The sequence below is a fragment of the Muntiacus reevesi genome, chromosome 3 (genome assembly GCF_963930625.1).
Source record: "Muntiacus reevesi chromosome 3, mMunRee1.1, whole genome shotgun sequence".
Classification (NCBI taxonomy): Eukaryota; Metazoa; Chordata; class Mammalia; order Artiodactyla; family Cervidae; genus Muntiacus; species Muntiacus reevesi.
The window spans coordinates 136,344,224-136,371,287 of NC_089251.1; the positions used below are offsets into that span (position 1 = coordinate 136,344,224).

The 27,064-nt window shown below is 34.8% G+C and overlaps 1 protein-coding gene across 2 annotated transcripts in view; it reads left to right on the top strand.

Moving 5' to 3' along the window:
* ERBB4 (erb-b2 receptor tyrosine kinase 4) overlaps window positions 1-27,064 on the top strand; it is a 1,213,162-nt gene that overhangs the window by 638,466 nt on the left and 547,632 nt on the right. For both annotated transcript variants that reach the window (XM_065930645.1, XM_065930646.1), the window contains exon 3: window positions 18,449-18,635. In XM_065930645.1, the coding sequence (XP_065786717.1) occupies window positions 18,449-18,635 (187 nt within the window). The remainder of the gene's footprint in view (window positions 1-18,448; window positions 18,636-27,064) is intronic.

A 27,064-nucleotide genomic window follows, 5' to 3' on the forward strand; every position in this document is an offset into this window, starting at 1 on the left:
AATGGCTTTTAAAATTAGATTATATACTGTGAGAAGGATTTTTCTTTCAAGTTTCAATGTTACCTCAATTATTTGGAACTTCAAATTCTGTTTTATTATTCTTTAATTTTCTCTGAAATGAGTATCTTCTTTGGTTCTCTGCTTTGATTTACTTTATCACTTATAAAAACTTGTATATATAGCAATTTGGTTGATTTTAGCTAATAGAAAACTTGAGCTGTTACTTTGGGAAATGCCTTTTAACACCAGAGCACTTATTCAAATGTGATTATTTCAGACAAATATTTTTTTGAACATAACATGTTCATATCATTATGGTAATTTAAAACAGTAGCAATGCAGATTATATTGATAATTTATATGAGTCATTAAATTACTATAAATATAAGCTATTATTCTTTTTCTTTTTCTCAAATAAGATATTTACTTTTATATTTGCTTTTTAGGACTGATATAATTTTATAGAAATAATAACATCTTTAGCTGATTTTTTGGTAAAATATTGAGAATATTGGTCTAGTGTCAGAGTACATAACAATATTTGCAGTAGGTCCTTCGATGCAAAAAAATGGTTTCATACACTGTCCCTATTGTTTTCTCACTTTTCATGGCTTGTCAGTGTCAATAAATTATTTTGTGGTAATGCAGGAACACTTATTTGTGAAAATTAGGTAATCAGCACCCGCCTTGTGTTGGTTCGCTATTGCTGACAGACTATGTGGAGGAATTTTGGTATAATTGAACAAATAAAACTAGACATGCCTTTTAAAAAGGCGAGATGGGGATAATAATAATTAAATCTTCAAGCACAATGCCAAAGATACTCATAAAAGTAATCAATTGTTAACAGTGGTAGTAATGGTAGTTGTTGTATTGTTGTGAAATACAGGAGCAGAAGTCATTTTGAGAAATAGGAAAATGTCCTTGTACAGAAACTTAATCCCCATGACCTAATTTGTTTTATCTATCTTTTCATACACTGCCACTTTCTACAAGGGATTTGAGGTAACTGTGTCAGGAAAACAGACCTTAGCATGAATATTTTATGAGTTTTATATCCATGTGTCAGCTAGTAGAGATTTCATCAGATATTTAGGATTGAGACCTGCTTAGGAAATTAGTGTAGGATTAAAAGAACAAGTTTTAGGGTAGGGAGGTGAAATATTTTCCAGTGTTGTATTTAAGAATGTTAAATGTCACCTATGATGTAATTTTATTAATATCAGTTCCTTTCTAAGATTCTTGTAGTTCATGAACTTAAATACTTAACACACTTTGGGGTTTAACATAATTATAAAAATATCTTTTGAAACTTAGTGAATTGTTTTAGAAGTTGTCAATTGAAGGTTCAATGTGATATTTATGTTGAAGGGCTTTATAAGTTGTAATGTGCATATGAAGCGTTAGTGTTGTGATAATGTGGGTATTTGAACTGTGGTCTTGGAGAAGACTCTTGAGAGTCCCTTGAACTGCAAGGAGATCCAACCAGTCCATCCTAGAGGGGATCAGTCCTGGGTGTTCATTGGAAGGACTGATGCTGAAGCTGAAACTCCAATACTTTGGCCACCTCATGCGAAGAGTTGACTCATTGGAAAAGACCCTGATGCTGGGAGGGATTAGGGGCAGGAGGAGAAGGGGACGATGGCTGAATGGCATCACCGACTTGATGGACATGAGTTTGAGTAAATTCCAGGAGTTGGTGATGGACAGGGAGGCCTGGCGTGCTGCGATTCATGGGGTCGCAAAGAGTCAGACACGACTGAGCGACTGAATTGAACTGAACTAAATGTAGGTATAACGCAATGAAGAAAGTGATACAAATGAGGAGAGAGTACTCTTCTTCATTCTCTAGGAGATGAGAAAGGTATCAACATCTCTGGCATTAATGAGCATATCATGCCCGTCGTTGCCAAGCATAGTTATTGAGTTATTGAGCAACTGAGGTTATTAAGTATAGCTTGGAGACCATAAAATATAATTTTTTAGCAAAAAATACCTTCTCAGAGAGAAAGTGAAATTTTATCTATTAAGAAAATAGCTGACTTTATTTATAAATTTGTTTCTAAATATAATATCTTAGCCTTAATGTCCTTCAGTTGCATTAGACAAGCTTTTTAAACAGTGAATGAAAAAAAATCAATATAGAAAGTTCTGCTACTGCAAAATTAGGTTATGTGGGAAAGAAGAAGAAAGAAAAATGCTTTTGTATAATTTACCCATATGAATAGATATTTATTTATCTGTCCATCCATTATCCATGCAGCCTTCTCTGTCAATCTATATATCTATTTTATATCTATTTTTTCTACCTGCCTGTTTTTATGGATATGCATAATGATAACTTTAGGTTAAGAAAATAGACGTTATAGTAATATCCATGTAAATCCTCTTCATAGTTTATATATGTTTTATCAATTGTTTACATTAGTGGATACTATTAATTTTCACTACTTCTAGAAAACTCACAAGCAATAAAATTAAACAATTGCCCCTCAATAAATCTATAGCAGGGTTTTTCGATCTTGGCACTATTGAGAGTTTGGATCTGAAGATTCTCTGTTGGTGGTGGGCAAGGGCTGTCATGTTATTGGCATCCCAGATCTTTACCCACGAGATGCCAGCCTACTCCAGGTGAGACAACTATAGATGTCTCCATTCCTGTTTCTGTCGTTTAGTTGCTCAGTCATGTTCAACTCTTTTGTGACCCCATGAAATGTAGCCCACCAGGCTTCTCTCTCCATGGGATTTTCCAGGCAAGAATACTGGAATAGATTCCCATTTCCTTCTCTAGGAGATTTTCCCAATCCGGGGATCAAACTCACATCTCCTGCATTGGCAGGCAGATTCTTTACCACTGAGTCACCTGCGAGGTGACACTCTCATAACTATTAGTCTACACCAAGAAACAGTATTTTGCTGACCATCCCTACAAACTCAACCATGTGCCTCATCCTAGTCTCAAACCCACTTCTCTACAAAAGTAACCACTAGCCTTACTTGTATAAAGTTACTTTCTTGTGATGTAAGCATCCCAAGACAGTATTATTGGATTTTAAAAAGCTGTTGGTTTTTTTCAAGATTTATAATAATGGAAGACTTTCTTTGTTGAGTTTTCCAGAATCACCATTTTTGTTTGTTGTTTGGTTGGTCGCTTGTTTTTTCATGGTAGAGTTCAGCATGCTCTTCTGCCCTCTCTGAGTCCTCCAAATTGGCAGCTGGATTCTGAGACTTCATCATATTCATATTTAATTCCTTTGACGAAACCATAGGTGGTGATGTGTTCAATCAGAGGTGCAGAATGACTGGTTGTGAGAGCTGTCAAAGTTTTGAGGTTTTTGCCTGCTTGCAAACTAACAGGTCAGACTGGCACTTATATTGGTGGAGGAGTTGAGATTCCATGGCAGAGCAGTCAGCATCAGTTCATGTTGACATCGTTTCCCCTCTCTCCAGGGGCAGTTCCCTTGGGGGTGATAGGGAAGTGAACACAAAATAGATTTGTGTCACAGTGGAACTCTGAGCTTAGGAAATTTCACTCTTCGAAAGGGGACTGCTAGCAAATCTGCCCTCTGCCCTGGAGGGGAAAACTATTCCAATCCTGTTTGCTATACACATCCTTGAAAAGTTAATCTGGAACAAAAGCTGGTACAAGCCATGCAGAAGCACCATGGAGAATCACCTCCTACTAATTTCCTCTATCACTGTGATAACATTTGCAATGACAAGTCACTAATACTATATACCTAGAACCATTAATTGTAAAAAATTCAGATTGACACTTCTCTAATTTTTAAAATAAATTTTATTTTTAGGAGTTTTAGGTTTGTAAGAAAGTTGTAAAGGAAGACTTGAGTTTCCATGTAGATCACACTGTTTCCTCCACCGTTAACATCTTACATAAGCTTGCTGTATTTGTTACAATTAATAAACCAATATTAATACTCATTTAAACTTTTTTTTTCCTTAGAGGATACTAGTTATTTATTCACTGAAAAATTTCAGTAGACGGGAAAAAAAAAAGGTGGGGAATATTTAAGAGTGAAGTTTATTTGAAGCTGCTGAAAACACACATACACAGACATATAAGAAAGTGTATCTCTTGATAAAAAATTGTGCCAAAAGAAAAATGTAAATTCTTTCTCAGAAATGGAAGGGAGAAATTTGTGACAATATGAAATAACTTTATATAAAATAAAGAGATGCTCAATGAATGAAGTTCTAAAACAACAATTTATGCATAAAGAAACACATATATGAGTACAAGAGTAAACTTTCAAGCCATTATATATCTTTCTTGGTTAAACTTTTTTTTTTTAATGCCAGTCTAGTCATTAGACTAATATTGGAAGTGATGGAGAAAGTAACCACCATGAGAGTTGGGACCATGTCTGTTCTGAGTACCACTGTTTCTCCAGCACCTAGAACAGTACTTCTTACATATTAGATATATAATTGGCAGCTGTTTAATGAGTAGCTGGATGGATGGCTGGATAGACGAATGGACAGATGTATGGATGCATTGATGCATGGATGGTTGAGGCTAAAATCAGAGACTTAAGAACTTTTTTGCGAAAAGATAGTCAAGTGCATATTTATTAAATGCCTGATATGTGTCAATTCTTTAGGTATAAATTTGTTTAGTTTCCAAATTAAATAAAAATAATGGACTTTAATGTTTTTTCTCGAAAAGTTGATTAAGAACACATATTTAACCATGTATTATGATATGGACAATGTAGCTAAGATGTAACTCTCCTAATAACTTGCTTTCTCCATCTGGTAATGGCACTCAGACCTTTTACATTAACACTATTTTGTTATATTAATATTGTGTATTCATCTATAGAGTCTCGTTTGATTGTACATATCCATTAAGACCACCAGTTTCTTGTCACCTTTGAAAATACTCTTTAAAGAATCTAAGTTTATTTTTGTACATCTTAATATACTTTGAATCTAGAAATACCAGGATCTTGTTGTAGTTTCTTTTGAAATGTATTCTGACTTACTTTTTTCATAAAGAAAATTTAGAGTGTGGTATTTCTAAGTCAAACTTTAGCCCATATTGCAATGGCTGTTACTTTTCAAGGAGTAATTGACACCAATTTTCCAAAGCTATATCTGAAATGATTGGAATTTTAGAGCTCTGAAATAAGACAAATCTTTGTTTTTAATTTCTTCACTCACTTTTTTGGTCTATGTTACTTTGGGTATATTAGTTAACTTTAGTTTCTTCATCTATAAAATGGAGATAATAACACTTAATAATGAGTTGATGTGACTAGGACATGATATAAGACCTATAAAAATTTCACACACAGAAAACCCTAAATAAATGAGTTAATATATTTATTAGAAATAGTTAATATCCACTTAGAAAGTTTTGACTTGGATAAGAATGCTAAATATGAAAAGCATTTTAGCGCCTATTTTCAAGACCCTGATCTCAATTCATATCATGTCTGTAGCCCTAACTGTACCTACAGATGGCTATAGGTACATAGTCTGCTGTGTTTGTTTGAAGTGAACATTAAGAACATTGTAAGTAACATAAGACCTTGTTGTCACCAGCAAAGATGACTCAAGAAAGTATTTATTCTTTATGAATTAATTAAGCCTTTTGTTTTCCATTTTTAGAGGCAAATATTTACGTGGATATTAAAGTGTATCTTGGCAGGCTTGTCAAATTCAAGCCTGGTACTTTGGCTGTACTATTTCTGAAACTGCTCACCCTTTTCATTTAAAAATAACAACAGACCAGTCACAAAAGCAGTCACCTCTAACATCTGAATCCTCAAAGGCCATCTCCCAGATGCTTTGTAGGAGGGGAAGCTGTTATCACAGTCATTTCATGAGGGCACATATTCCTCCTTTACATTTTGAGAGTGGAAAATTCATATTTATAAAAGATCTCAGATGTGAAACTATATTGTAACTCAATTGTAGGTTGAAATGGTATCAAGTAATTCTCTCATCTAAACCTTGGTAATACATAGTTGTTCCTTTAGAAATAGAGAAATTCCTCCTTTCTCCAGGGAATCTTCCCAACCCAGGGATCAAACCTGAGTCTCATACATTGCAGGCAGATTCTTTGCAGTTTGAGTCACCAGGAAACTATCAGTCATTTTATTATGGCCTCCCTAGTGACCTCATTTTAATTTGATTAACTTTTTAAAGACCAGACTTCAAATACAGTCACATTCTAATATACTGGGAGTTAAGATTTCGACATACAGCCTAAAGGGGCCATCATTCAGATCGTAACAGGCAGTCTGACTGGAGTCTACAACTTTATGTACTGTGTAGCACCACTTTTAATTTATCAACTCAAATATCAGAGGTGTATTTTCCTACATATTATTTGCTTGCATTCCTAAACTACACAAAATATTTATAACTTTTTTCTAACAACTAAAAATAATATGTTGAAGACATTGATCATCTTTTGAAGATCTTCAGCTATTGGGCACTTAGCAGAAATGTGTCTTGTATTTCAGAAGAGAAATTAAGACTAAATAAGTTGTGCAAGGTCAATAATTAATGGGAACAAGAGTCAAATTAAACCGCAGCACCTAAATTAAAACACTGGGCTGCCTTGTCCCAAACAATTTGTTCTCTATGGAGAAAAAAATGCATCACATGTAAATAAAAATAAATACTGCAATGCTTTGATTCATGTGTAGTCACGGATGTATCAAAGTACTGACAATCAGTATTTTTAATTGAAGTATATTTGATTTAATAATATTGTATTAGTTTCAAGCTTGTGACATAATGGCAATATTTTTAGTACATTATGCTCCATTTAAAATTACTATAAAATATAGGCTATATACTTGGTGCTGTGTTCTTGTAACATTTATTTATACACAGTAGTTTGTGACTCTCAATGTCCTGTTCCTATCTTTCCCCTCTTACTTCCCCTCTCCCCTCTGGTTACCACTAGTTTATCTCCTAAGTCTGTGAGGCTGTTCCTGTTTTCTTATGTTAATGTGTTTGTTTTATGTTTTAGATTCCATATATAAATGATAACATATAGTATTTGTTTTATCTAACTTATTTCACTTAGCATAACCCCTCTAGGTTCATCCATGTCTTTGCAAATATCAAATTTCATTCTTTTTTATGGTTGAGTAATATTCCTTTGTGTGTGTGTATGTGTGTGTGCATGTGTATGTGTGTGTGCAGATGTATGTAGGTACATATATGTATACATACATGTGTGTATATATACCACATATTCTTTATCCGTTTGTTGATGGACACTAGACACTTAGATGTCTTCCATGTCTTGGTGACTGTAACTCATGGTTTCATGGACATTGGGGTACATGTATCTTTTCAAAATAGTGTTTGTGTTTTCTTCATATATATACCCAGGAGTGAAAATCCTTGATCATATGGTAGTTATATTTTTACTTTTTTGAGGAACTTCCTTAGTGTTTTCCATAGTGGTTCTTCAAATTCACATACCTATCAGCAGTGTATGTGAGCTCCTTTTTCTCCACATCTTCACCAACATGTGTTATTTGTAGACTTTTTGATGATAGTCATTCTGACAAGTATGAAATAATATCTCATTGTGATTTTGATTTGTGTTTCTCTGATGATTAGCAATGTTGAGCATCTCTTTATGTGCCTATTGGCCATCTTTATACCTTCACTCAAAAAATGTCTATTCAGGTCTTCTACTGTATTTTTAAAATGGAATTGTTTATTAGTTATTGAGCTGCATGAGCTCTTTAGAATTATGAATGTTAAATTCTTATCAGTCATATAATTTGCAAATATTTTCTTCAATTAAGTAGGTTGTATTTTTGTTTTGAAGTTTTATTTTATTTTCAAGATCTTTTAAGTGTAGTTAGGTCCCACTTGTTCATTTTTGCTTTGGTTCACTTTGCCTTAGGTGACATATCCAGACAAATTATTGCTATGATTCATGTCAAAGATTTATATTCTGCCTATAATTTTCTATAGGAATTTTATGGTTTCTGGTCCTATATTTACCACCACCATTTACTGAAGAGATTATCTTTTCTCTATCGTATGGTTTTGCCTCCTTTTGTGTAGTATGGAAATTCAAAATTCTTCCAGTACATGAGGACTTCCTCAGTGGCTCAGCTATATGGAATTCACCTGTAACCCAGGAGATGCAGGAGATGTGAGTTTAATCCTTGGGTTTGGAAGTTCCCCTGAGGGGGAACTGGTAACCCACTCTAGTATTCTTGCTGCAAAAAGTCCCATGGATGGAGGAGCCTGGTGGGCTACAGTTCATGGGGTCACAAAGAGTTCAACAGGACTGACATCCTTCTATTTCTTAGTATCATCTTCAACTCCCTTCATCAGTGTCTTAGAGTTTTCACATTATATGTTTTTTTCCCTCTCCTGTTAAGTTTGTTCCTAGAAATTCTTCTCTTTTTGATGAAATTGTAAATATGATTGCCTTCTTGTTTCCTCTTTCTCATAGTTCATTTTTATTATATAAAAAGTAAAAAAAAAAATCTGTATATTAATCTTGAATCCTGAAACTTAATTGATTTTGCTTATTAATTCTCATAATTTTTTTTTTTTTGGTTGAGACTTTTAAGATTTTCTATATATAATAGCATGCCATCTGCAAATAACAGTTGCAAATGCCAGTTTTACTTCTTCCTTTTCTTCTCTCAATTTAGATGCCTTTTACTTCTGATTGCTGTGGCTAGTATACTTCCAATACTGTGTTAAATAGGAGTGGTGAGAATAATAGTCTTTTCTTTTTCCTGATTTTAGAGGAGAAATTTTAACTTTTCCCTGTTGAGTATGATATTAGTTGTGGGTTTCTCAGATGGCTTTTATTATGCTGAGATACATTTCTTCTGTACTAACATTAATGAGAGTTCTTATCATGAACGAATGTTGAATTTTGTCAAATGATTTTTCAGTGTCTATTGAGATGATGATGTAACTTTTTTTCTTCCTTCCTTTTGTTAATGTGGTGTGTCATATTGATTGAGTTGCAGTATTAAATCTTCCTTGCTTCTCTGAAATAAATCCCACTTTATCTAAGTGTGTGATCCTTTTTATGCATTGTTGGATTTGGTTTTTTAATATATTGTTGAAAAAATGTTTGTCTTTATTCACTAGAGATATTTACCTGTAATTTTATTTTTTGTAGTATCTTTGCTTTTTCTATTGGAGTAATGGAAGGAATTTGAAAGTGTTTATCTTCTATAGTTTTTGAAAGGTTTGGGAAGAATAGGTATTGACTGTTCTATAATTGTTTTGTGGAATTATCTCATGAAGTCTTTGGTTCCTATACTTATCTTTATTTGAAGTTTTTGATTACTGATTCAATCTCATTACTAGTGATCATTCTGTTCAGACTTTTTATTTCTGCATGATTTAGTCTTAGAAGATTATTTCTAGGAATTTTTATTTTCTTCTAGGTTGTCCAGTTTGTTAACTTTTAATTATTTAGTAATTATTTAGTAATCTAATATAATCCTTTATATTTCTGTGATGTTGTTTGCATTTTTTGTTGTTCATTTCTGATTTTATTAGTTGAGCTCTTTTTTTTTCCTTGTGAGGCTTGCCAAAGTTTCATCACTCTTATTTTTACCAATAGTGGAAGTCGCTCAGTCACATCCAACTCTTTGTGGCCCAAAGAATTCTCCAGGTCAGAATACTGGAGAGGGTAGCCATTCCCTTCTCCAGGGGATCTTCCCAGTCCAGGGATCAAATCCAGGGCTCCCACATTGCAGGGAGATTCTTTACCAACTTAGCCACCAGAGAAGTCCAAGAATACTGGAGTGGATAGCCTATCTCTCCTCCAGCAGATCTTCCCGACCCAGAAATTGAGCCGGGGTCTCCTGCACTGCAGCTGGATTCTTTACCAGTTGAGCTACCAGGGAAGACCACCTCCTCAAATTTTATTGACTTTTCTATGTTTTCTAAATCTCTATTTCATTTTTTTTCAGCTTTGATCTTTATTATATCCTCCCTTCTACTCTACCCGGCTTTGCTTGTTCTTTTTCTTTTACTTTAGGTATGTTAGATTGTTAATTTGAGATAATTCATGTTTCTTGAGGAAGACCTGCTTTGTTATAACCTTTCTTCTCACAACTAATTTTGTTGTGTTCTGTAGATATTGGAATGTTGTGTCCATTTTCATTTGTCTCAACATTTTCTTTGATGTCCTCATTGACTCACTGATTATTTAATAGCATGTTGCTTAGCCATTGTGTGTTTATTTTTTTCCCTCTTGCAATTGCTTTCTAGTTTCACACTTTTGTGGTTGAAAAAGATACTTCATATGATTTCAATCTTATATTTAAAGTGGATTGCTTAGTTGCCTAACATGTGATCTGTGTTGGAGAAGGTTTCTTGTTCAATTGAAAGTAATGTTTTTTCTGCTATTTTAGGGTGGAATGTTCTATATATATCTATTAACTTTTTATGATATAGTGATTCAACTAAATCCAATTGAATTCAACTAAATCCAATCCTTAATGTTTTTTGGTCTGGATAATCTATCCATTGATGTAGGTCAGCTCTACTATTATTTTATTATTAATACTATAAAATCTCTATTCACGTCTTTATATTTTCTTTATTTAGATTCTGTGTTGGGTGTATAAATATTTACAAGTGTTACACTTGTTAGATTGAGCCCTTATCATTACATAATATCCTTCTTTTTCTCTTGTTAGTCTTTGTTTTAAATTGTATTTTGTCTAATATAAATATTGTTATTCTAGCTCTCTTTTTGATTCCCTTTGCATGAGATACCTTTTGTCTATATTTTCACTTTTATTTTGTGTGTGTATGTATATATTTAGATCTAAAATGAGTTTTGTATAAGCTGCTCATATATGAGTACTTCCTTTATGGGGGTGGAATTGTTGGTTAATTTTTTTTTTTTTTTCTTTTTTTCTCTCTGTTCATCCACGTTATGTCTTTTGACTGGGGGCATTTAATCTATTTATATTTAACATAATTTTTGATAGGTATACTTTTTGCCATTTGGTTGTTTTCTGATTGATTTTATACTTCTTCTCTGTTCCTTTATCCTTCTCTTATCCTATTGCCTTGCAGTTTGATGATCTTTTTTAGAGGTATGTTTGCAATTTTTAAAAATTTATGTTTTGTGTCTGTAGGGTAGGATTTTGGTTTTAGTTTGCTGTGATGGTCATGTGGTTCCCCATAGTCCTCCTGCTCTTCCAGATGTAAGCTCTGCTGATTTTTAAAGTCAGTGTTGTGGAGTTTTATCTTCCCAGTGCAAGCCCAGGCTGGAAAGCTTTGTGTGGGGATCAGATCCCTTGCTTCTCAGGGGCAGCCTTCATGGTTGTGATATACCACTACTAATGCATGGCCACTGGAGAAGGAAATGGCAGCCCACTCCACTGTTCTTTCCTGGAGGATCCTGTGGATGGAGGAGCCTGGTGGGCTGCTGTCCATAGGGTCGCACAGAGTCGGACATGACTGAGGCGACTTAGCATGCATGCATGCATGCATGGCCACACCAGGAGTGAGAGTTCTGATCAGACCACATCTCTGCCCGACCTACCTATCTCAATGGGTCCTTTTATCTATATCCTTAGTTGTGGAAGACTAGTTCTGCTAGCCTTCAGCTAGTTTTGAGGGACGATTGTTGTATATATAGTTGTAGTTTCAGTGAGTCCACAAAAGGGAGCAAACTCAGGACCTTCCCAGTTCACACCTTGGTCCAGAAACAATAAATCTCAATAGTTTTGTATATTTTAAATAATTATAAAAGAATATTAAAATGTCAGTTTGGAATACTTGTGTATGATATCTAATGGGGTGTGAGTACATTAGAGACACTAGAGAAGAAGTTAAGAATTCAGAACTATTTTGACTTGCTACAGAAAGTCTTAACAAAAATAGACAGGTGTATTTTCAAAGATGCTCATATTAAAGAAAAATAACAAGGATTTGGTATATAATTTGAGTAGGAAAAAAAATCTAGAAAACGGCCTTTTATGCATTTAGCCAAGAACATATTATTATTTTTAATGTGTGAAAAATTGTCCATAAACCCTGATTAAATATTCAGAAATTGTGAAGTACTGCAATCACCTGAATTTTAAGGTAAATGAAGGAATATTTAAGGAACTATTCACTATTCTAAGTACCAAATTGTATTCTAAGTACAAAATTAGAAAATCAACTATAATTAAAGAATAAGGGAATTGTTTCAAATAAAAAAAGGAACAGTGGTTATAAGAATTGTGAAATGCAATAGAGATTTAGAAACAATAAAGATTGATTTTTCTGGAATCATCTGAAGGCAAATGGAAAGCCCAGTGAATCAGCACAATCTCTTCTAATTTTTGGCTGAATGGCAACTGAATCCTGGAAAGTGTGTAACTGCAGTTTTCACATTTTTTTTCTTAAAGTATCATGTAAGAAAAAATGGTTATAAATTTCTGTCCTTCAGAGCAAACCATGCGTTATCCCCCTAGGTTTACTGCTAATATGGTATGAAAAGTTGGTCAAATTTCTTTCATTTTTCCATTTCTTTTTATTTCCATCATCAAATGGCATGGATATCAAACTGTTCCTTGGATTAGATGTGTTTTGAAGCATTTAGGGGTTTAATGATTGTCAGTAGTATTCACTTGCACAAAGTCTCTGTGGAAGCATACACTGACAATGAAAATCAGTTTTAGTCAGCAGCAGCTTACACCACAAGGAGAGGGATATCTGTGGGTGAATGTTGGTAGGCATTCAGTCTTCAGTTGACAAAATAGGCAGTTGCCTAGGACTAAACATAACTGAACCAGAACCAGAGTCTGAGTGTTCTCTTTTCTGATGCATTCTAATGATTTCTATTTACAATTGTGGTCCTTGGACACAGCCATGATTGTGTTGTTCAAATAACTTTTTTTTTTAATTATCAAAAATTTCAGAGAATCATTTTCAGTGAAAAACAACATCTAAAAATACCTTAAGCTTTGCATTCTACTTTTTAATTCAACAGCCATCTGTTCAGTGCCAGGGTCTGTACTAATGGCCATAACATACACAAAAACAATATAAGGAACCAATTCTGTAATTTACAAATAAATCAGAAATTGAAGAGGTAAGATACAAGCATGCCAAAGGCCACATGACAAGGAAATTAGAAGCAATGGTTCTTATTTTTGTCTTCAACTCTGATTGTCCACAGATAGTTCATCTGCCTTAGCTATTAACAAGGATAGCATTATTTATTATAGTTAGCATTTGTTGAACTCTTACAGACATTTTCCTTATATCTTCTGTTCTTTATAACACCTTTATAAAGAAGAGAGGTATTTGCTGTTTAATTTTTAAGATGAAGAAACTGAGGCTCAGATAGGATAAATAACTTGGTCAAGGCCACAAAGCTGAAAGGCACAGCCCAACTTTGCCTGGCAGTTGAGCTCACATTTCTTACCATATGTTTAACACACACTCTCTCTCTCTATATATATATATATGTGTGTGTGTGTGTGTGTGTGTACAGATATATATGTATATATATAAAAAAAAAAAATATATATATATATATAAATACCTACAAGAATGTGACTATATATTCCAAAAAACAAACATAAAGAAGCTAGGACAAAGTCAAGCCATATTTGTGGCTTTTAAATATAACATTTTATATTCATCTCCTATAATTCTTTAAAAATTACTTGGTTCCATGGGACCCTCCAGATATAAAAGGATAGAGCAATAAATTTTGAACTGAGGGATTTTCTATAATCTTTCTTCTCCTAATATTTACATAATTAGCTGAGTAGGTGGGAAGGGATGTTTGGGATGAGGTGAATAGGATCTCCACCATCATTATTATCAGAAAATTTGTCATGAATAAATTAGATATCACCTACTCATGGGTGGCTTGGTTCATAATGGTTTGAACATATGGTTTCTCAACATGAACATACCGTGATACCCCAGTATCCCCATAGCAGAATAATTACTTGTTAAGCTAATGTTTAAGTTACATGTATTATTTTGCAAGACCAGAGTGTAATAAATAAGCAGTATGGATAATGAAAGAGATTCATTTTAGACACGAAAATCTCAATTAAATCAGTAAATCCCTCCAGTCCCAGAATCTGGTCAAAGGAGTAACTATTGTTTTTAACCTGACTTTTCTTGAAGATAATAAAAATGTTTTTAAGAATAATTTAATGCACCCTCTGGAATGAGAAGTACATACATTTTACAATGCAGTTAATTCAAAGATATGTACGTGTATACATGCATTAAATAATATGTGAATGCAAAGATGTTCTTAGTTATATCTTACTTTCTCATGTGGCTAAAGGCACTTGGAGCACGCTTTTCTATGATTAGTTGATCTTTATATGTTCACTGTTGTTCTTTGCTCATATCTATAACACTTTTTATACTAGAGCCTTCATTATTTGCAGGTTATTTGTAGCCTCTGCTAATGTGTGGCCAAAAAGCCCATTCCAAGTGGTACATCTTTTTCAGTTAATAGCTACAAAGAATTTATCCCTCTTATAAACACTGTAGAATTTCTGCTGACATTGTGTCTTTGCTCATAAACCTCTTCTTTGTCCTGAGTATGTTTCACCTGTGTTTTCTCTAATAATCCCGTCCCTGTGACCTTCTATCTTAGGATAAGCCAATCGATTTTTACAGTTTTTATTAAAAAAGATCCACTTCCTAGGTGTAGTTAGACCTAATCATGAGTTTGTTAGGAACAATGATGGATATTATAACACATTTTCCCCAAAGGATTAATAATATTGATTATACCCTATACTCCAACTTTTATCATAGTGCCATCATTGTAACCCAGAGTACTTGATAATTATTATATACAAGCTAGAAATAAATTGTTTTTATAATGAATGAAATAATGTTACTTTTGGACCAAATGATGTTAAAAAGTGTTTGTGATTTCTCTTTTAAGAATGCAAACAAATATCAACTCAATCATTTTTAACAGTGATTGGAGGGGAACTCGTAGGGCTCTAAGGCTATACTATGTCAGGCAGGTATGGTTTTAAAGTACACTCACTGTAGCATGCAAACAATGCTTGCCGCTGCTGATCTGTGACCCCTCTTTCCCATTCTTCTCTTCAATCCAAAATGCTCAGTGTCTCAGGAATTCCTACTGTGGCTCAGAGTTCCTGATTTGATGTCAGACATGAGCAGTTTCATGTGTCTCTTGCCACTTTCTCACCCACCTTCGCTCTGTTGGCGTTATACTTGTCATGGTGATCAGTGGTAGTGTGTTTATCCTTAGGGCCTGGAGTGAGAATATAAGTGGAGACTTACGTATTGCGTGGCGTATTATTTACTTATAAATCCGGCAACTGTTTTTCAATAAAATGAGTTCTATCTCCCATTTTGACAGATATATCTTTAGAACAACCTGGAAAGCCAAGTGAAATGTTAGAATTTTTGGACTCCTCAGGATTATGGTGGTGTAGAGAGAGATGGCCTTCAGCTTGCAGCCCTTACATCACCTAGTTCTATCCATATTCCGAGAGGCCTTGCACAGAAGTGAATGGATGCACTGGCCCGCACATCCACGGTCTATACACCCCCCCTTAAAGATCTGCCTCTGGACCATCCCACCCTTCCTTGGGGTACTCACATTGGTGGCACGGTCTATTGTCTGGTGGGCAGAACACAACTGAGAAAGATGATATCACTGACCCTAAAGAAATAATTGGTGAGGAGTGTGCTTTGAGGAATGAAATTCTGGGTTCACAGAGGTTGCAGCATGATCCATCCAGAAGAGAGGATTGCAGGCTACAGATAGGCATCCTCTGGACTCCTCAGACCACCCAGTGGGGAAGGTACAGCCGGTGAAGAGACACAGTGTTTAACAAGCATTTGTTGGTCTCTTCCTGAGTAACAGTACTGATCTTGTTACATGAGACACAGGAGTGAGCAACTTAAATGGTTACACTTGTAATGTTTATATTCTGGGAAAAGGTGAGAAAGACTATAAATATTAAATGTGGTAAATATATAAAGTATACAGTATGTTCCGGAGTCAAATGTATTGTAGAAACAATAAAAATGAAAGTGGGTAAAAGTGGGAGGGTCGCCATGTTAAATAGATCAATCAGAGGTGATCTCAACTGAGAAGGTAAAACTTGAGCAGAAACCTGACGGCAGTGAGAAAATCAGCCAAGTAGATATCAAAAAGGAGAGAAACTCAGGCGCTTAAAATTGCACTCATCACCTGGAGGTAGGACCATGTTCAGCATACTGAAAGAATGGCAGAGATCAACAAAATCAGAAAGAGTGAGCAAGGTGTTAGAGTCAGAAAAATAAAGATGAGCAGGTCATATAGTACAGAGTTGTCCATTAGAAATGCAGTGAGAGCCATAAAAATGTAATTTTTAATTTCCATGTAGCCACAATATAAAGGTACAAAGAAACAGGTAAATTCAGCTTTAATAACGCAGCTAACATAAATCTATCTAAAATGCTCTCATTTCAACATGTAACATTTGAAATTCATAATATGTTTTACACTGACAACATATTTCATATTAACCATATTTCAGTTGTTCAGTGGACATCTATGACTAGTGGTTTCTCTACTGGACAACACAGATACAGGTTTTGACTCATTATTTACAGAATTTTATTACTCTGAGTGACTTGGGAGACATTTCAGTTTTAAGAAATGTCCTGACTCGATTTATGTTTTTAAAAGATCAGGGCTAGGCTTACCTGAGAATACACCAGAAGGCACCAAGAGCAGAAACTATTATAGTGATCTTGATAAAGAATGATGGTGGCTCAGAGGATACCAGTGGATGTCATACATGCTTGGATCCTTAATCCTTTTGAAGATAGAACACATAGGATGGATTGCTTTTGGTATGTGAATGGGAATTCCAGAGTGTCTCCAAGACTTTGGCCTGAATAATAGGAAGCATGAATTGATATCAGCTAAGGTGACAAAGGCTTTGGTAGGATGGGGAAGGTAGACAGACGTTAAGCTTTGTGCATGTGTGTCTGAGAAGTCTGTGAGGCATCCAAGTGAAGATGCAGAGTAGGCAGTTGGATATGAATCTGGTGTTTAGGAGTTTGGAGGTAATAATAGTTTGGAGATCATCAACCTTAAAATTGGGTAAGACAAGGGGATAAGAGTAGACAGAAAAAAACAGAGGACCAAAGACTGAGCATGGGACATCTGACATAAAGAGATCTAAAAATAGTCTGAAATTGGCATTAAATAATATCAATTTTTTTTCACACTTTAGAATTATATATATTTTTAAATTTAAGACCTATATTTATTACTGTTCTTATATGCATTTGGGGCTTCCCTTGTGGCTCAGCAGATAAAGAATCTGCCTGCAGTGTGTGAGACCTGGGTTTGATCTCTGGGTTGGGAAGATCTCCTGGAGAAAGGAACGGCTACCTACTCCAGTATTCTGGCCTGGAGAATTCCATGGACTGTATAGTCCATGAGGTTGTAAAGAGTTGGACTTGACTTTCATTTATATGCATTTTATAAAAAACTATAGCTTTAGATGAGGCCTAAGAGTTGACTCATTGGAAAAGACCCTGATGCTGGGAGGGATTGGGGGCAGGAGGAGAAGGGGGCGACAGAGGATGAGATGACTGGATTGCATCACCGACTCGATGGGCATGAGTTTGAGTAAACTCCGGGAGTTTGTGATGGACAGGGAGGCCTGGCGTGCTGTGATTCATGGGTTCGCAAAGAGTCGGACACGACTGAGCGACTGAACTGAACTGAACTGAAAGTCTTTTTGTGATTTTTTTTTTTTTTGCTTTAAAATATCTCACAAACCTTCAAATAATTAACTTATAGACAACTACATTTAAACAGCATACAGTCAAAATAAAAATTGTGTTAATTAACATTTGAAACCATAATCAGTATCTAATGCATATTGTGTGTATCTAATGCATATACACACAATATGAATTATATATGTGTATATATATATATAGCCAGAATTATATTGATATAAGGCAATTGTTCTTTGATTTCTATAAAATTAAACAATAATATAGCAGTGTGAAATCTGTCCCACAGTCTACAAATTAATGCAACTTTATTTTGTGATAAGCTTACCAGTTTATTTTTTAAATATAAAGATTGATAGTTATGTGTTCTTATCTAATTTTAGTCTGTCAGAGAATGAGATCTTTATTCTTTTAATTATATCCAGATCTCAGACATGAAGGATGCTTCATACAATAAAATTCATTATTTTTACTGTAAAGCATATTATTGACTTAAAAGTAAAATACAACCCACTACAAATGAGAGTCTAACCCTTGTGATCTTGTGTGTCAAGGCAATTATTTATAATATGGTATGGAAATTAGTATATTCAATTAAAAGCTGAAAATTAGAATTAAATAACTGTTTTATCTAAATGACTACGTAAACATACTGACAGTTTTAAACTGACACAGGCCATCGTTTGTGTCTTTTCAGTCTATACGAGAAGTCACAGGCTACGTGTTGGTGGCTCTCAATCAGTTTCGCTATCTGCCTCTGGAGAACTTACGCATTATCCGTGGGACAAAACTTTATGAGGATCGATATGCCTTGGCGATATTTTTAAACTACAGAAAAGATGGAAACTTTGGACTTCAAGAACTTGGACTGAAGAACTTGACTGGTAAGGAAAGCATACAAAATAGCAAATATACTTACATTATCAATATAATGTGATAGACACACACACATGTGTACATGGTTTCTGCAGCATGTATTACATTGAGAAATTTTATAAAACATTGAAATGCATATTAATACTACTTAATCATTTTATGAGAAATGATGCCCTACATTGCCCCAGTTTTATGTACAGATATTGTAAGTGCAATCTGAAGGATAGCATATGACTATATCTCATCTGAACAGAAGTACACTCTAAGGAAATGCTCAGTGACTGAAAACAGATATGAAGCAGGTTTAAGAATGCTCTGTTCAGTAGTCCCAGGTGAACAGTGGACCATATCATCAAATCTCTGCAATAACATCCTAACTCTCACTTTCGTTAAAGCTCAGTAAATACACAAACCATTATATCTGATTCCATTAATCTAGCTTTTTGTACAATCCCTTATTTTTGGAAAACATATCTAATGTATTGATACAGTTTTTGCCATAAGTAATTCTTCCTCAGAAAACTTTAATCATCAGTGATTTTTTTCCCCCTAAGGTTGGAATTAGGTAATTGCTAACAACCTAAAATCATCATCTTGCTACAAATAATTCTGGGCAGGGCTCTGTGTTATAAGCTGGCCTTTGCAATTCAATTGATATCTTTTCAGTTCATGTAGTTGAGAGTTCACAAAGACTATGGTGGAGGCTATTGGTACAAGAATTCTAATCATGAATTTTACTATATGTGCCTTCAACCAAAAATGTGCTAATTAGTAATTACATCAGAGTGGGAGAAAGGAGTTTGAACTATTAATTAAACCTGAAATATATTTTTTGTGTGTCTTTGAGTCCACATAGGGGTCATGTTTCTTGATACTGGAATTTGAAATATTTAGAAGTATTGCCTTAAAATATGAAGAAACAAATTAAAAAAAAGAAACAAATAAGATTAATATTGTCAGGTTATTAAAATTATATGTTTCTATATTTACAGAGGACATAAAATATTTAATTTTAAGTTAGAAGTAATTTCATACTTATCCAGACGTGAACTAAAATTGGAATATCTTGGATGAAGAAATGAGTGATAATTGTGTTATTTATTTTGGACATGATTGCTATAGACTTCATGACATAATGATAAATGCAAATTGCTCAGAATTTATATCCTTCATCAATATTTTTACCTTTTTTGTTCTTCAAAAATACTTTCCTTACAGAAGAGCAGGGTATTTGACTAAATTGCTACTTGCATAGAAATGATGATAGGAGGAAAAATTTTGGAAATAGAGAAAAATTGCATGATTGAAATTAGGAATCCAAAAATAACATGATCCAATTAAAACTTGCCAAAAAAGCATTATATTTTCTTCTTGCTTTTCCTCTGATTATATTAAAGAAAAATTGAATAAATTTATTTTCAAAATCTTATAACATATGATTATGTTATTATTCCACAATATATGCTATTTGAAGAATCTCCTCACAAAGAAAATTAATCTTTAAAGAGTTATTCATTTCCACATCTAATTAACCTCAATACTATTAAAATATAAAAAGGGAATTATTTAGTCACAATTATGCAACATTTGAATATATCTTTTCTGTTAGTGAGCTTCCACCATGTCTTGTCATTGTGACAGTTGTCTTACTTATGATTGACTAGTTTAATAAAGATATAGCATTATTATTTTAAAAATATTATTCCCTAAATTGCCAGAAAACCTTATGATATTTTCCTGTGTAGCAGCAAAGATGGAAAATTAACAAATGAGTAAATTAGTTATTTGAATGTTTAGAAAAGATAAGTATTTGTTCAGCAGTTATTATTAATTTCTTATTTGAATATGAATTAATGAAAAGTACAGTAAAATAAATGGAAAATTTAGATATTTTGGAAAATTTCCAGATATTTTAATGTATGTATTTTATATGAATGATGACTACATGCCAACATTATTCCATGAGGCAGTCTAGAATCATTGATCACATTTTAGATAATAAGATCAATAGTGTTACTCTTATTTTGAAAATCAGAAGCTTTACACTAAGTACCACTGTGTTTGTGTGTAAGAATACATGAGGAAGGATAGGAAACTTGTAACTATTTAACTCTTCATCAGAATGGAATTGGGATAAAATTTACTCTACTGTAAAATCTTAGAGTTTAGTCTTCTAAGTAACTTGATCAAAGTAGTAAGCAAGCATTGCAGTTCACTTTGGGTAAGATTGTTCTTGTGTTTTGGAAAGAGCTTTCTTTTGTTGTTGATATGTTATACAAAAAAAATTGATATATACTGTTATATTAAGGGTGAAACTACTGGGACTAACCCTAATTTTAGACTTAGGGTTCGCATAATGTGAAGGGAAGTAGAAAACCTGCTAAGTAGCCCCATACCTCATTGCCTAACTGCAGTAGTGAGTTAAACTTTTAACCCAGTTCTTAAGGGGCCTTCAGTATCAGCATCACCTGGGTACTTGTTCTATAAATTCAGATTCTTGGGCTTCACCCGAGATCGAATGGATGGTAAATTCTGGGGCTGGGGCCCACCAATACGTATATTAAGGACTCCTCCAATATTTCTGATAACCATTAAAGATTGAGAAACAATGTTCTAATTAATTAAAGATACTAATAAATGGTAGCAAAATATCTAGTTTGTCTCTTCAACTTTACTTGATCCAAATACTTTTCATTCATTTATTATCTCCTGGAGATAAGAGAACGAAAAGTACAGACATGTTTATGATTGAATGACAAGAAATATACTCTCAGTTGATATGGGAATGAAAAGAACACATTGGAAACCTGGATGGAAGGAAAAGTCATTCAGTCGTGTCTGACCCTTTGTGACCCATGGACTATACAGTCCATGGAATTCTCCAGGCCAGAATACTGGAGTGGTTAGCATTTCCCTTCAGGAGATCTTTCCAACTCAGAGATCGAACCCAAGTCTCCCACATTGCAGGCAGATTCTTTACCCGCTGAGCCACAAAGAAAGCCTTGGGTGGAAAGTTTGTATAAAAGAGTGCAGAGATGAGCAAGATGCTGGGAATAAACTTTCTTCCATATTACCATTTTGTCTAATATCAATTTTATATAATGGTAAACCATTGCAAGGACTATAATAATTTATCATGAATTTTCTTTTTAAGCAAGATTTTCTTTTTGAGCACTTTCAACAAAATAAATAACAAGTACTATTGTTATAGCAAATAATTTTGAGACTGAGATTTCAAAGCTTTATGATATATTCATATTTTTTGTTTCTCCTGAAATCATTTTTGCTGTGCTGACTTTAGAATAATATTTAGAATGATATACCTTTATAATAGTACACATGCTCCTGCAAACTCTATCTTTGTGTAAAAGGGATATGTGGTTAGCATGAGGACTGTCATATACGAGGGTTAATAGTTGGATACCACTTACACATATGTAAATTAACTCCTCACCTTATGCATTTTTATTAATTTAGCTTGACGCTCACCAGAAGCTAGTCCTTGGATGATAAACATTACTACAGAGCTCACTTAGCTACTTTTGTTATGGTTGTGACCAAAGACAAGAACCATACTTAAACATGTTTTCGGGCTAAACAGAAAGACTCGTCTTATTCCTGCCACTCACGTTTCCCTGGTCCATTGTGAATGAGGTGGGAAAGTGTGAAGGGTCAGGCCCTAGACTAAGCATATGACGCACAATCCAAAGTGGAGTAAGGGACTTGTCTTGGCGAGCTCTCAGTGCCCTGTTACACTGATCGTCCTTTTCTGGTCAAGAGAGAGCACGGACTGCCAGCAGTGTTTCCCATCATACACATGTTCACCTCCAGGTCACTGGGAATGACATCGCTGCGTTAGAGGACAGAGACAGGGAGAATGTTTTATTACTTCCTCAGTTAAACTCACTTGCCTGTGGCTGTGGTTCTTCTTAATCATTCTCAGTGATGAGGTTCTCATGATTTTATCAGCTCCTTCTTAAACAAACATTCATACTTGAAATTCAAATTAATGTGTAATATACTTAAAACTTTACATTGGTGAGCTCCTACTTATTTAGTCACCTGTCTAGCCAAAATATAAAGGTTGCTTTATTATACGGGACATTAAAACCACTCTTATTTTACTCTCTCATAATTTATAAAATTACCTTGTCTGTTAGTAATGGCTGACAATATGATACAATTTAATCTATATTTTATATTGTAGATATGAAGGAATCTTTGAGAAATATCTAAGGGTACTATATTCTTTTTCATAATGATGATAACCTAGGTACAAATTTAATATATGAATTCGTTTTTTTACACCAAATTTCAAATTGAATATTTAAATTTTCACTTTATGAATTAGAGAATATATGTTGTGAGTAGGTGGAATTTGGGATGATACAAATACAAAATTTCTATTTTCCAAGTGTTAGCCAAATATGCTACATATTTTTAAACTTATCAGTTCAGTTCAGTTCAGTTGCTCAATTGCGTTCAACTCTTTGCGACCTGGTGGACTGCAACACGCCAGGCCTCCCTGTCCATCACCAACTCCCTCAGTTTATTCAAACTCATGTCCATTGAGTAGGTGATGCCATCCAACCATCTCATCCTCTGTTGTCCCCTTCTCCTCTCGCCCTCAATCTTTCCCAGCATCAGGGTCTTTTCAAATGAGTCAGTTCTTCACATCAGGTGGCCAAAGTATTGGAGTTTCAGCTTCACCATCTGTCCTTCCAATGACTGTTTAAGACTGATCTCCTTTAGGATGGACTGGTTGGATCTCCTTGCAGCCAAGGGACTCTCAAGAGTCTTCTCCAACACCAGAGTTCAAAAGCGTCAATTCTTCGGCACTCAGCTTAGACTTATAGATTCATATATTAATGCCTATAATATATATGGTTATTTTGATTGGTTAACTGTGTACTGAGTCATCTTAATTATTTGAGACGTGGACGAAATCAAAAAGTAAAATGCCTAAGTTATTTTGAGGAGTCCACAATAATAATGTAAAGGATATATTAAATTTTGAATTCTCCTAGACTAAAAATAAAATAAAATGCTTAGTCTAGGAAATGCAACATCTGAATTGATGAAATGTCTAAGTAGTACATCTGAATGTCTGCCTTTGAGTCTGTAATGGCTACTAATTAAAATAGTACACCAAAGAATTGCAGCACCTTTTATTGTTTAAATTTCCTAACCCACTTTGGCATTATTCAGTAATTCTCAAAAAACAATTTTGAAATGGATAGGCCACCTGTAATTGACTCATGTATGTCAGAAAGCATAGGTGTGGAACCAGAAAAATCGGTTTAAATGTCATATCATCACTTAGCGTGTCTCACTGAGACTCAGAATCTTCATCTTTAAACCCAAGGAAACTTCTGCTTCACAGTTCTAGTTGCAGGCATTAGTGAAGTAAAGCAGGGAACTTGTCAACCACAGCACCTTCCATGTAGAGAGTACTTAGGCAGCCTCAGTGCTCTTTCTCTGTATTGTTTTGTTTTTAGCTTTCCTTTGAGTCAACACACTGGCAAAACAATTGTACCTGTTTCTGCATATTCAATTAGATGCCTGTGGCTTCACTAAGGCTTTGAAAAGTGATTTGTTTAGACAAAAGGACGCTCCAAATTTCAGCATCTCTTCCTGATTCTACTTTGAAACTACTTGAAGTGTAAGATCTCTTTCTCTGGCGGTGAGAAGCCTGAGGCTTTTCTTTGTCTACTTACAGTCTGATGGCCACCTTGGGTGCTTCACAGCCCTTCTTTCTTCTCTTTCAGTGTCTCATGCCAAGCACCTGTTGCCCTAGCCCTTCATTTCAAATTCCCATCATCATGTTTCACTCTGCATTAGCCCTGACATTTGTCTTGACCTAAACAAGAGACATATTCATTCTAAGTTCTTTTACTGACAGTAGAGTCACTAAGCATTCTTCAGCAGCTCTGTAAAAGGTCTTAGTAATGTTTGAGTGGGTTCAACCAGCCTGTTTCAGGGATTGCTGTTAAATACGATGTTTGACAAAAGTACTACCAATATTTACATAAGAAGCAGCACTCAGCATATTGTGATATCTACAGGAACAAAATGATCCCAAGAATACTCCTAGCTTAAGGTAAATTACTTGGAAAATGATCTGATCAAAACTAAGCTACAGTGAAAATCCTGTGAGTCAGATGGAATCAGTGAAGAGTGGCACATTCTTGTGAAGGTGTCAATTTTTAGATCAGGTCCACAATTTCTAAAATTGATACTCTAGTCAATGTTTTCTAAAGATTTTTTGCTTGTCATGTCAAACAGTGTGCATTAACTAGAAAAATGAAAACTACAGCAATACATTTATGTGTATAAGTAAGACAGAAGCATAGTTGAAAGGAAATGTTATAATGATGGGATCAGATAGAGTGACCGGTTCAGCAAATTTCTAGGACTCAGCTTTAGAGAACTGATAAGCGAATTTATAGAACCGTATGAAGGTAAAAAGGGAATTTCTTCTGCTGTGTCACTGATCAGAAGAGAGATCATTACTGGAAAAATGAAACACGGGAAGGGGAATCTCCAGGGAATAAGGCATTTTTCTTTTTTTTTCCTTCACTAGTCATCATATTTTCTGTCATAAGTACTAAGATAATCTACTCTGGCCATAAGAAGCAACATTCTTGGTTTATCTCCCATTCAGGGTTCCTGAAAATTCCCATTCTATGAACTTCATTCTTTTCCATCTCTATAGCATCCTTAGGAAAAACTGAGGAAATTTAGCCGAATGGGACTCTTTGAGGAAAATTCCCTACTTGAGACTTTAAACCTGTCATTATTCTTTCTTGTAACTAACATATACCAAGATCTGTATGTTCCCTTCCCTAAGAGAAAGTATATATATTCTAAGAAAATACGTAAGGTCAACAAACTCCCCCTTAAAGCCCGTTCATTAAGAAAGCATGCTGGTTTGCTTATGACATTTAGAAAATGGAGGAAATTCTTTGCTCCTCAGGGTCTGAAATGCAGTGAGAGAAATTGATTTGTTATCACCATAAGTCCATGATTTGACTCTGAGGAAAGAAGTAAGAATGTCAGAATATCTACCTCCTCTTCTTTGCATTTGCTTTGCTGGGCCCGCAAATTGTTGCTATTTTCAGTCACTAAGTCATGTCCAACTTTTTGTGACTGTAGCCCGCCACGCTCCTCTGTCCATGGGGTTTCCCAAGCAAGAATACTGGAGTGGGTTGCCATGCCCTCCTCCAGGGGATCTTCCTGACTCAGGGATCCCACCTGTGTCTCCTGCATTGGCAGTCGTATTCTTTACCATTGAGCTGCCTAGGAAGCCTAGGCCTGCAGATATTTGACTGAAAGATCTGGTAAATTCTCTGCATCATTCCCAGTCACCAAACAGGTTGGGGCTGGAATCATTGGATTATGGCACATTCTGATTTGCCGGAATCATTGGAACTCATGAATCAGTGTGAGTAATATCTGGGGAGAACCTGAAACTGTATTTAACGAGAATAAAGACCATGTGAGATCTTTGACAAGTTTAGTTAGAGGAGGCAGCCCCATGCTTGGCTGATCCTAAGACTCCCGGTCAGAGGTTAGAAACGAGGCTCCGTGTTTTTGTCTGTCCATGTTTACCAAAGGCATGATGATTTTAATATTCCACATTGTCATGGAGTTTCAAACTTTACAAAATGCTTTCAAGTTGCCCTTTCTTCTTTTCACAAATAGCTCATTAGTGCTGACCTGGAAAGTATCTTTGTTGTCATTTTACATCTAAGGAAACGAAGCTTGAAGTTTTGTGGTTAATTGTGTTCAGTCACTCAGTTGTGTCTGACTCATGCTAGACTTCCACGTCCTTCACCATCTCCCGGAGCTTGCTCACGCTCATGTCCACTGAGTCGGTGATGCCATCCAACCTCTGTCATCGCCTTCTTCTGTCTTCAAACTTTCTCAGCATCAGGGTCTTTTCTAATGAGTCAGCTCTTTGCATCAGGTAGCCAAAGTATTGGAACTTCAGCATCAGTCCTTCTAATGAATATTCAGGATTGATTTCCTTTAGGATTGACTGGCTTGATCTCATTTAGGATTGACTTGTTTGTGGTTAATAAGGGCACCTTATTCCAGAATCTAGATTTGTTTTTCATTTCTTCATATTATGCCATTCCTAAGAAATAGGACAGTTTCTCCAGGTGAGGCCACAGTCAGCAAGATATTAAAATGGCTATAAACATGAAAAATTCAAACTTTAAACAGAATACATTAAGATTGTGTTTTAGTAAGACCTTCTTGATTTTAATTGTTACATATTACTTGAATACATCATGAATGTATGAATGGGAAATGCTGGTGAGTTCACAATAAAATACAAGCAAACACATAAAATGACAATATTATAAACACTGGGTTTAATTTAAAAGTATCATTATTAGTTAATAAGTATCATCATAGTGATACACAAAGT